The sequence below is a fragment of the Hyperoodon ampullatus genome (genome assembly GCF_949752795.1).
Source record: "Hyperoodon ampullatus genome assembly, chromosome: 4".
NCBI lineage: Eukaryota > Metazoa > Chordata > Mammalia > Artiodactyla > Ziphiidae > Hyperoodon > Hyperoodon ampullatus.
In genome coordinates this window covers 33,185,971-33,197,303 of record NC_136917.1, presented here as the reverse complement: position 1 = coordinate 33,197,303, position 11,333 = coordinate 33,185,971, and the positions used below count along the sequence as shown (strand labels likewise).

The 11,333-nt window shown below is 50.8% G+C and overlaps 1 protein-coding gene across 2 annotated transcripts; it reads left to right on the top strand.

Annotated features, from left to right (window-relative positions):
• Nucleotides 1-229: 229 nt before the first annotated feature.
• Nucleotides 230-10,940, top strand: ECSIT (ECSIT signaling integrator; the record flags this gene model as incomplete). Of its 2 annotated transcripts, none has more annotated exons than XM_079702575.1 (7): nucleotides 230-340; nucleotides 4,341-4,758; nucleotides 4,973-5,196; nucleotides 9,365-9,464; nucleotides 9,593-9,741; nucleotides 9,915-10,020; nucleotides 10,585-10,940. In XM_079702575.1, the coding sequence occupies 7 exons, from the start codon at nucleotides 245-247 to the stop codon at nucleotides 10,830-10,832; spliced, it is 1,341 nt and encodes a 446-aa protein (XP_079558701.1). In that variant the 3' UTR covers nucleotides 10,833-10,940. The 2 variants fall into 2 exon arrangements, with proteins under 2 accessions (XP_079558701.1, XP_079558700.1); XM_079702574.1 differs by having other exon boundaries at nucleotides 245-340; nucleotides 9,407-9,464.
• Nucleotides 10,941-11,333: the final 393 nt, after the last annotated feature.

The following is an 11,333-nucleotide window of genomic DNA, read 5'->3' as shown; positions in this document are numbered from 1 at the left end:
GAATGCAGGAGCAAATTCCTCAAGATAGTGAAGGGTTTGGCCCAGAAGAACAGGGACCCTTGATCGTAACAGTCACTTCTGCTCCACCTTGTGCATGAGGAGACCAGTGGAGCTGGTGAGTTAGCCATGAAGTCTGGGATGTGACCTCTGCCCAAGAGAGGGGTCCCATTGCCTTTAGCGGGTGGGGTACCAGGCTGATGCTCTTTCTTCTCTCTTCCTAGGTGGTTGTCCGACCGGCAAAGGCATGAGCTGGGCCCAAGCCATCCTGCTGGCCCGGGGCCTCTCTCGGGGCTGGGGAGGTATCTGCAGCACTGCCCTCACCGGAGCCCCCTTCTCTCAGGTAACTGCCAGTCATGGGGTGCAGAGAGGCAGGCAGGCCTGGGATTTGCTCACAAGCCCTCCCAGTGAAGCCAGCTCCAGGTGGCGGGGGTGGGGGTGGGCGGGTCTGGGCTGGCCTGTCTGCTCTGAGGGCCAGTTGAATGTCTCTTCTCCTTTTAAGAAGTGTTGGTGCCCCCATGAGTGAGGGGCTTGAATTTGAAATCAAGAAGGTCTGAGTTAAGTAGATTTGGGTGGTGACTCTGGGTGACTCCTGTATTCACTTGTAAAGATGTGAATTGAATTTCGTTCCCTTACCCTAAGTGACTAGGCTGATCAACGGCCATAAATTATAACAAGGATGGTGATGATGGTGACAATATTAATAGCTCCCTCACTGAGCACTTCCTCTGGGCCAGGCCCTGTGCTATGCATTTCATTTGCATTATCTCATTTGTGGTGTCTCCCCTTCTTTGGAGCATTCTAGAGCTTCCTTTCTGCTTTCTGCCCTATGCACATACCACCTGTAGTATTAGTTGCCTACACTTTCACTTTATTTATTTATTTTTAATATACATTTATTTATTTATTTTTGGCTGCATTGGGTCTTCATTGGTGCGCGCAGGCTTTCTCTAGTTGCAGCGAGTGGGGGCTACTCTTCATTGCGGTGGCTTCTCTTTGTTGCGGAGCACTGGCTCTAGGTGCGTGGGCTTCAGTAGTTGTGGCATACAGGCTCAGTAGTTGTGGCTCACGGGCTCTAGAGCTCAGGCTCAGTAGTTGTGTCGCATGGGCTTAGTTGCTCTGCAGCATGTGGGATCTTCCCGGACCAGGGCTCGAACCCGTGTCCCCTGCATTGGCAGGCGGATTCTTAACCACTGCGCCACCAGGGAAGTTCCACACTTTCACTTTAACTGAATACCTTTTTTTAAAAAAACATCTCCTTACCTAAGCAGGATATTGGGATGGCTATTGGGTGCAGCAGAAAAGAGGGCTCCAATCTCAGCTCTGCTGCTTTGCTGCTGTGTGGCACCAGCCATCTTGTTTCATCTCCCAGGGCCTCAGTTTCCTCATCTCTAAAATGGGTACACGAAGAGGCACTCCTTCAATGGACAGTTGAGAAGAGTAAATGAGCCTCACTCTCAGAAAGTGCTCAACAATGCCTGGAACATAAGAATATTCCATAAGGGACTTCCCTGGTGGTCCAGTGGTTAGGACTCTGCATTCCCACTGCAGGGGGCCCAGGTTCGATCCCTGGTCGGGGAACTGAGATCCCTCAAGCCACATAGCCCAGCCAAAAAAAAAAGAAAAAATATTCTGTAAATGTTAGCTCTTATTAGCCATATATTTGAAAAGATGCCTTATGTATAACCATTCTAATTTAAACATTCAATTTAAATGAAAATAAATCTATTAGGGTACCATCTAGAGCAGGGGTTGGCAAACTTTTTTGTAAAGGGTAAGACAGTAAATGCTTTTGGCTTTGTAGGCCATGTGGTCTCTGTCACAACTACTCAACTCTGCCACTGCAGCACAAAGCAGCCCAAAGCAGCCCCAGACCAGACATAATGAAGGCATATGGCTGTGTTCCAATAAAACTTTATTGACAAAAGCAGGCAGCTGATTGGATTTGCCCCACAGACTGTAGTTTGCCAACTTCTGTTCTAGAGGGATCTGACCTGCTCCCAGCAGCATGCACTCCCCACTCTGGGGAACAAGATCTCCTTGACCCAAGGGAGGTACAATCATAATAGATGGGGAGAGAGGCCTGAGCAGTAGAGTGGGATGTGGGTATCACCGGGTGGAGGACAGTCAAGCCGAGGCTCCTGCTGACTCCAGAATCTGCATTTTCTTTTTTCAACTCAATTTTTTTTTTTTTCTTTTGGCCATGCCACGCGGCTTGTGGGATCTTAGTTCCCTGACCATGGATTGAACCTAGGCCCTCAGCATTGAAAGCGTGGAGTCCTAACTACTGAATTGCAAGGGAATTCCCTCAACTCAGTTTTTGAAATCTATCTTTTAAATAGGTAATTACAGCAGACAATATAGTTCAAAATTCAAAAAGTTCTGAGGCTGTACCGTGACAAGGGTCTCTCTCTCTCTTGCCTGGCCACCGCTTAGCTCCCTTCTCTACAGGCAAGATGTTGCCCACTTATTGTACTTCCTTCCAGAGATGTTTTTCACAAAAGCAAAATATATGTATCCATACAGTCGATTCTCATTATTCACAGTAACATTCTAGAAAGTCACTGCATACGCTGAATTAGCGAATACCAAACCATTGCTGCCAGGGGAGATACGGGATAGCGTCCCTGTGAGCCTCAGGTCATAACATTTTCATCAACCAGTTAATCATAACCTTGTTGTATGTGTGTTTCTGTTTAAAGACATTCTTTTTTTTTTTTTTTTTTTTGCAGTACGCAGGCCTCTCACTGCTGTGGCCTCTCCCGTTGCGGAGCACAGGCTCCGGACACGCAGGTTCAGTGGCCATGGCTCACGGGCCCAGCCACTCCGCGGCATGTGGGATCCTCCCAGACCGGGACACAAACCCGTGTCCCCTGCATCAGCAGGCGCACTCCCAACCACTGCGCCGCCAGGGAAGCCCAAGACATTCTATTTAATATAGATTTTTGATTCATTAACATTGAACTCACGGCCAACAGCACTATAACTCATGCCTGAGCTTACCTACCACATGTATCTTCTCTAAGGAACAGCAGGGCTTTCTTGCACGTAGGAACACTAGGCAGGCTTAGGGGTCTTTTTCAACCACAAATCAACAAAAAAGATGCAGAAAACAGGGCTTCCCTGGTGGCGCAGTGGTTGAGAGTCCGCCTGCCGATGCAGGGGACACGGGTTCGTGCCCCGGTCCTGCAAGATCCCACATGTTGTGGAGCAACTAAGCCCGTGCGCCACAACTACTGAGCTTGCATTCTAGAGCCCGTGAGCCACAACTACTGAAGCCCACATGCCTAGAGCCCGTGCTCCGCAACAAGAGAAGCCACTGCAATGAGAAGCCTGCACACCTCAACGAAGAGTAGCACCCGCTTGCCACAACTAGAGAAAGCCCACGCACAGCAACGAAGACCCAACACAGCCAAAAATTTTAAAATAGTAATAAATTCCCACTTGTTGGGAATTCCCTGGCAGTCGAGCGGTTAGGACTCAGTGCTTTCACTGCCGGGAACCCAGGTTTGATCCCTGGTTGGGGAACTAGTTCCCGCAAGACATGCAGCACGGCCAAAAAATAAAATAAAATAATACAATATAAAATAAAAGGACACTTGTTGACAGCATGGGGGCTGATACAAGAAGGCCGAGCATTGCCTTGTTCCATCTCAGCTGGGAATATAGGCGCTGGGCAACTCAACTTTCCACCCCCCTGCACGTGTCTGCAAATGGCCAGAAAGTGCCAAGAGTGCTTTGGGAGTATAAATGAATTTTAGCAAGTAGGCAAATTTGCAAACATGGAATTCGCAAATAATGAGGACCAACTATATATACGCTGTTTTCTTTTTTTTTTACACAAATGGGAAGCTACTGTACACACCGTTTCACACCTTGCTTTTTTTTCATTTAATGATATACCTTGGGGCTCACTCCAGTCACACAAGACTTCCTCAGTGTGCCTTACAGCGGTAGGTGCTCCTTGTCCAGGTTCTTGGCCATTTGCTAAGTTATCTCCTTGCTGATGCACATTTGGGCCATTTCCACTGACGCAGCAGATGCACAAAAGTCATTTGGTGCAGGTGCTTTTAGAACTATCCGATTTAAATACCAGATGCAGGATTGCTGCGTCAGAGGGTGTGTGTTTGTCATCGTGGTGAACATTGCCTCTGTCGGGGCGCTACCATTGCTCTCTCACACTTTGTGATGGTGCCTGATCATGGGCCTGTAACCCGCGCACCACACTGCTTCAGAGGCCCTTAGGGAGGCCTGCTGGCACCTTTCTGAGCAAAGAGCCAGTGCGGCAGTCCCCCCGGGGGCACTGGGAGACCCACATTCCAGCAGTGGTTCTCTATCCGCAGGTGCCGCCCCAGGCCCTGCGGGGCCTCCACTGCAGCACAGCCGCCCACAACCCTGACTCGTCGCTGGTCCCACGCCCACCCAAACCCCCGAGGGGGCCGGTCAAGGCCCTGGCACCCCATGAGGAGCTGTTTAGGCAGGCGCCAGATGGGGTGCGGGACAAGGCGAGCTTCGTGCAGGCGGTGCAGAACTTTACGCAGTACAACGTGCACAAGCGGGGCCACGTCGACTTCATCTACCTGGCCCTGCGCAAGATGCGGGAGTACGGTGTCGAGCGGGACCTGGCTGTCTACAACCTGCTGCTCGACATCTTCCCCAAGGAGGTCTTCCGGCCTCGCAACATCTTCCACAGCATCTTCCTCCACTACCCACGGCAGCAGGAGTGCGGGATCGCTGTCCTGGAGCAGATGGAGAACCACGGTAAGGCCAGCAGGCCAGCTCAGGCGGGGGCGGGGGCCACCTCCCTCTCCAGGGTCTCGGGGCCCTCCATGGCTCCTTGGCTCTGACTCCCCTCCTCTCTGTCTGGCTTCGTCCTCTGTGCGCCCACCCCCATCTCTTGCTCATCTCTGTCTCCCATCATCCCTTCCCTCTTCTGCTCCCTCCCTGAGGCTCAGCCTCCATCTGCCTGGCACAGGGGTGATGCCCAACAAGGAGACGGAGTTCCTGCTCATTCAGATATTTGGACGCAAAAGCTACCCCATGCTCAAGTTTGTGCGCATGAAGCTGTGGTTCACCCGCTTCAAGAATATCAACCCCTTCCCCGTGCCCCGGGACCTGCCCAAGGACCCAGTGGACCTGGCCAGTTTGGCCCTGCGGCACATGGAGCCCGACCTCAGTGCCAGGGTCACCGTCTATCAGGTATCCACCCCGTCCACATCCTCGGCCGCCTCTGAGGCAGGGCCCCCTTTAGTAAGCCCAAGTGATTGTGGTGAGACAGGCCGTGATTCGCTGGCAGAGCCTCCGCTAGAGTCCAGGGCCCTTGGCACAGCTTGACCTCTGACCTCGGCCCCTCTCCCCACATTCACTGTATTCCGGGCGTGGCTTTCTGTTCCTTGAGCAGTCTGTGGCAGCTCCCTCCTGAGGCCTTTGTGCTTGCTGTTCCCTCTGCCAGGAACACCCTTCCTCCGGGACTTCACTTCCTTCAGGTCTGAGTTCCACCGACCTTTCGTCAGGACCTCTTTCCTGACCACCCTGGCTGAGCCTGGTTCCCCGTGACTCAGTTTCACCTGTGTCTCCCAAGGCCCAGCACAGGTTCTGGCACAAAGTGGACATTCCACAGCTGTTTGTCAAATGACTAAATGAAATATTCCCCATATCCTGGGGGTCCCACTCATGCCGGGCCACACAGGGGACCAGAAGAGAGCCCCTCACAGCACTTGTCGTCTGGTCCTGGAGGCGGACCCCAGTTAATGGTTTCCCTCAGAACTGCTGGTTTGGAGATGGAGAAGCCCTGGGGGCTGCAGGAGCCCAAAAGGGAGCAGGGAGGGCTTCCTGGAGGAGGTGAGGGTGAGCTGGGCGCAGGCAGAACATAAGAGGTGAGGAGAGCATTCCAGGCAGAGGGAGCAGCATGGGCCAGGGCTCGAGGGTGGCTGGGAGTGGCTGGAGATGCTGAAAGGGCTTCCTTTGGCCGGAGCAGGGAGTTGGGGTGAGAGAGAAGAGGCATGTAGGACACCGGGTTAGTGATGAGAGGGCCACGGGGAGGTTTTAAGAAGAGGAGGGTTAGGGTGCAAGTCAAGTTTCTGGAAGGATTTGCGCTTTTGAAAGCGCCCCTTGGGGGCCGTGTGGATGGTGTTGGATTGGGGGCAAGGCGAAGAGGACAGAGGGGCTAGGAGAGTGGTGATGCGGTGTCCCAGTGAGAGAACATATTGCAGAGGAAGTGCAGTTTTTAACTCATTTCTTTGTTTTTTAAAGTAATGCATTAAAAGGAATTCCCTGGTGGTCCAGTGGTTAGGACTCTGTGCTTTCACTACTGAGGGCCTGGGTTCCATCCCTAGTCAGGGAACTAAGATTCCACAAGTCGGGCGGCACGCCGCCACCGCCCCCCCCAAAAAGTAATGTATTAAAAAGCCAAACAGGGAACTGCACGGGTTCGATCCCTGGTCAGAGAACTAAGATTCTGCAAGCCCGTGCGGTGCAGCGGGAAAAAAAAAAAGCCAAACGGTACACAAGAACACACAGTGAAGAGTTCCCCTCTCCTACCCTGACCCTTTAGCCCCCAGGCTACTTCCCCAGAGGTGACCACTTCCATGTCTCCTTCCCAAGAGATTTATGCATTTGCATGCAGATGTATACTTTATTTTTTGCATATATATCCTTTGTATTTAAATATCCCTTTTTTTCCCATTTCATTATTAAAAGTGCATACAGAAGGGTTGAAAACATGGTAAAATGATCACCTACACCACCTAGATTTTTTAAAAAACTTTATTGAAGTATAGTTGATTTTAAATGTTGTGTTAGTTTCTGGTGTACAGCAAAGTGATTCAGTTATATATATATATATATATATATATATATATATATATGTATACATACATATTTTTTCAGATTCTTTTCCATTATACTTTATTACAAGATCTTGAATATAGTTCCCTGTGCTATACAGTAGGACCTTGTTGTTTGACACCACCTAGATTTAGCATGGGAACAATCCAAGTATCCATCAAGAGGGACTTGTCCATGTCCACTGTGGCACCTCAATCAAAGACTGGTGAAAAAAGTGAAAGGGTGAGTCATGCACATGGTGTAGTAAGCCACCTAAAGTGTGAGAAGGGAGGAGAAATAAGAAGGCATATATCTATTTGTTTATTTTCACAAGAATAAATAATGCAGGGAATTCCCTGGCGATCCAGTGGTTAGGACTCAGAGCTGTCACTGACAAGGGCCCGGGTTCAATCCCTGGTCGGGGAACTAAGATCACGCAAGCCAGGCGGCGTGTTCAAAAAATAAAAAAATTTAAAAAATAAGTAATGCAAAGATAAGTCAGATATGGGTAAAAATGGTCATCTCTGGGCGGGCAGAGGAGATGGGGGTAGAGAGAAAAGGAATGGGAGGGAGACATCTATTTAATATGGGTTGGCTTCTAAACTATGGAAATGTTTAGACTATCAAATATATATATAGGGCTTCCCTGGTGGCACAGTGGTTGAGAGTCCGCCTGCCAATGCAGGGGACACGGGTTCGTGCCCCGGTCTGGGAAGATCCCACATGCCGCGGAGCGGCTGGGCCCGTGAGCCATGGCCGCTGAGTCTGCGCGTCCAGAGCCTGTGCTCCGCAACGGGAGAGGCCACAACAGTGAGAGGCCCGCGTACTGCAAAAAAAAAAAAAATAATATATATATATATATATATATATATATATATATATATATATATAATCAAAAAAGAGGGGAAAGAACCCACCAAAGTTGAAAACAAACACATGTGGCTAAATATCCAATTGACAGCATAACCACTGAGAGAAAAAAATTCTGAATCACTGTTGTCTGACATCCTTAGTGGCCTGCATTCTGAGAATCCTGAACTTAATCCCCTAGCGTTATGGTCAGCTGTAATATCAGAATCACTTATGTATATTGATGGATAAGTCAAATAAGCATGTGTATTACTTGTAATAGGAACCAAGATTTTGACTGTGAGAGAAAAAGATATACAATCGAAATGTTAAAAAAAGAAAAAATCCATAGTGTTAAATTTGAAATGAAAAATCGGTATAAATATATTGTCCAGTAAAAGGGCCCAGGAGCAAAACCTACACTTTTAAAGATGTTTCTCCAATGGCAGCGCATTATACATACACATATTCTGCACCTCGCCTTTTGCTGTTCTCACTTAATAATATGGCTGGGAGCCCCTTTTTTTTTTAATTAAGTATTTTTGGATTTTTTTTTTGATGTGGACCATTTTTAAAGTCTTTATTGAATTTCTTACAGTATCGCTTCTGTTTTATGTTTTGGTTTTTTGGCCGCAAGGCATGTGGGATTTTAGTTCCCTGACCAGGGATCGAACCCATACCCCCTGCATTGGAAGGCGAAGTCTGAACCACTGGACCGCCAGGGAAGTCCCAAAGGAGTCCATTCTTTTTAACCTGAAAGGGTGGAGGTTATGTGTGCCAACAGTTGTCCACTCACAGGTATTTCAGTCAGAGTATGCACATTTTTTTCAAAAATGAATTTCATTTAGTTTTGGTTTTTGTTTTTTAGCCACGCTGCTTGGCTTGCAGGATCTTGGTTCCCCAGCCAGGGATTGAATCTGGGCCACCGCAGTGAAAGTGTCGAGTACTAACCACTGGACCACCAGGGAATTCCCTCATTTAGTTGTTTTGGTTTAAGACTTTTTTTTTTGATATGTACCATTATTTTTTTTAATCTTTATTAAATTTGTTACAATATTACTTCTGTTTTATGTTTTGATTCTTTGGCCGCAAGGCATGTGGGATCTTAGCTCCCTAACCAGGTATCGACTCACACCCCCTGCACTGGAAGGCAAAGTCTTAACCACTGGACCACCAAGGAAGTCCCTCATTTAGTTTTTAAAATCACATTTCAGGGTGTAAAATTAGAAAGCTACAAAAGGCTATTCTTTCCCTCCCTGCCGTCCACAGAGGCAAACACTGTGACTTGCTTCTTGTGTCTCCTTCCTGGCATATTCTGTTTGCATGCAATTCTTTTCCTTTTTTAAATTTCACATGCACTGAGCACTTAGCACGTGCCAGGCATCGTTCTCGGCATTTTAGAAGCATCTCAACTAAGTGCTGTTATTGCCCCCATTTTGAATTCGGGAAACTGAGGCACACGGTGACTTAGCCAAGGTCATGCGGACAGTGGCAGAGCCAGGATTTTAATGCAGGTGGGCCAGCTCCAGGGTTCCCTCCATGTGAGTATATCCAGGGTCAGTGGCTCTTACCCAATTAGATAGAAGCAAGAAGGCGGTGGGCTCGAGTGATTGTGGGAGGCCCAGTAGACAGACCCAAGAGGGGCCCTGAATTCACTGGAATCCCCATTTCTCTCTCCCGGGCTCCTCCGTAGGGGCTGTGGGGCCGCAAGCTTCCACCCCAACTTTCCTTGCAGATGCCTTTGTCCAAAGACTCCACAGATGCCACGGATCCCACGGAGCCCCACATCATAGGTAAGGTCCTGCGAAGGGAGGGAGGGAGCGAGCGCCGGGTTCTTAGCAGTCCTGCTGGGTGGCCTCCCTGGGCCTCTGGGCACAGCCCCTCAGCCAGGACGCCCCGGGAATGTGTGTCTCCACACCAGGAATCCAGAGTCCTGATCAGCAGGCCGCCCTGGCCCACCACAACCCAGCCCGCCCGATCTTCGTTGAGGGTCCCTTCTCCCTGTGGCTTCGAGACAAATGCGTCTATTACCACATCCTCAGAGCTGACTTGCTGACCCCCGAGGAGAGGGTGAGGACCCAAAGCGGGAGTCGGGGGTGGTAAGAGTGAGTTGGCTCAAAGGTGGGGAGGGGGGTGGGGGGATGGGAGGGCAGGGGCGGGGGAGAGGCGGCAGGTGGCTGCAACATCCTGGGCCTCTGACTCTGCCTGCACCTCCCCTCCCCGCCCCCCCCCCCCCGGGTTAGGAAGTGGAGGAGGTTCCAGAGGAGTGGAACCTCTACTACCCCATGCAGCTAGACCTGGCCTACGGGAGGAGCAGCTGGGATGACTACGAGTTTAACATCAATGAAGGTAAAAACTGGGATGGGTAGGATTCTGAACACTGCACGGGATGGGGTGCCACCTCTGGAGTCGAGGGATGGGTCCCAGGCCTAGACCTACTCCAGTTACACACACACACACACACACACACCACCCCACCACCACCTCCCCCCACGAAAGCACAAAACTCACCGCTCAGGGGCTCCAGACCTGTCAGCCCTCAGTCATCTCCTCCTTCAAACACTTATGGAGCACCTCTGTGCTGGCTACTGGGCATGACCAGGACAGGCCCAGTCCCTTCCTTCAGGCCAGCGGTGGATCAGACAAGTTACATCTTGGGGTCCCAGGGGAGGAGCACACAACTCAGCCTCAGGTGGGAGTCAGGAGGATTTCCTGGTGGAAACTTGAGCCAGGAGGTGTCACCTAGGTGAAGCGTGGGACAGGCAGGCTAGGCAGAGCATGTGCAAAGGCTTGGACACACACAAAGGGCAAAAGGGAGCTTAAAGCCCCCATCCTTGGCTTGGAAGGGGTGTGGGCTTGAAGGGGCTGCCCCACTCCCTACTGCACAAACTGAGGGCCTGTCTCTCCCGACAGTGGAGGAAGGCCCTGTCTTCGCCATATGCATGGCGGGTGCCCATGACCAGGCCACGCTGGCCAAGTGGATCCAGGGCCTGCAGGAGACCAACCCAGCCCTGGCCCGCATCCCGGTGGTCTTCCGCTTGTCAGGGTCCTCCGGGGAGCTCCTGGCATCCTCAGGGCTGGAGGAGCCACCCCTGACCCCACCCGAGGGCCAGGAAGAAGAGGAAAACAATCACCAGCGACAGCAGCAGAGCCAGAGCTGAGCCTGAGCAGTCACAGGAGCACAGGCTGTGGACTGGTGTGAAAGCATGAGATGACCTTTTAGTGTACAGCAAATAAAAGTTTTCCGGCTTGGGGCTGCCTTGCCTCCTCTCTGGCAGCGTAGCGTCCCTGCCACTTTAATGCCTGGTGTCACGTCTTTTCAAGTAATGGAGACATCATCCAGAACTGACGGGTCGAGCCGCTGGCTTTCCGTCCGCCTTTCCTGGACAGCTCCCACCCCTTCCTTTGTCATCCCCACAATGCATTCAGGATAAAGGTGCGGAGGAAGAAGCCCCCATCACCCCAGGGTCTACGGGCTCTCCTGGCTCTTCCCGGATCAGCCTCAAACCGTCAGCTACCCCTTCCGTCTCTGCCTAGTCAGAAAGTGTAACAGAGAAGGGAGTAAGGCGAGAGTGGGTTGTTGCTGGCGCTTATTGCGCGCATGCGCAGCTTCCGCTCTCGATCTTCTTTTGGCGCCGTGAGGCAGTGAGAGTCCATGAGAA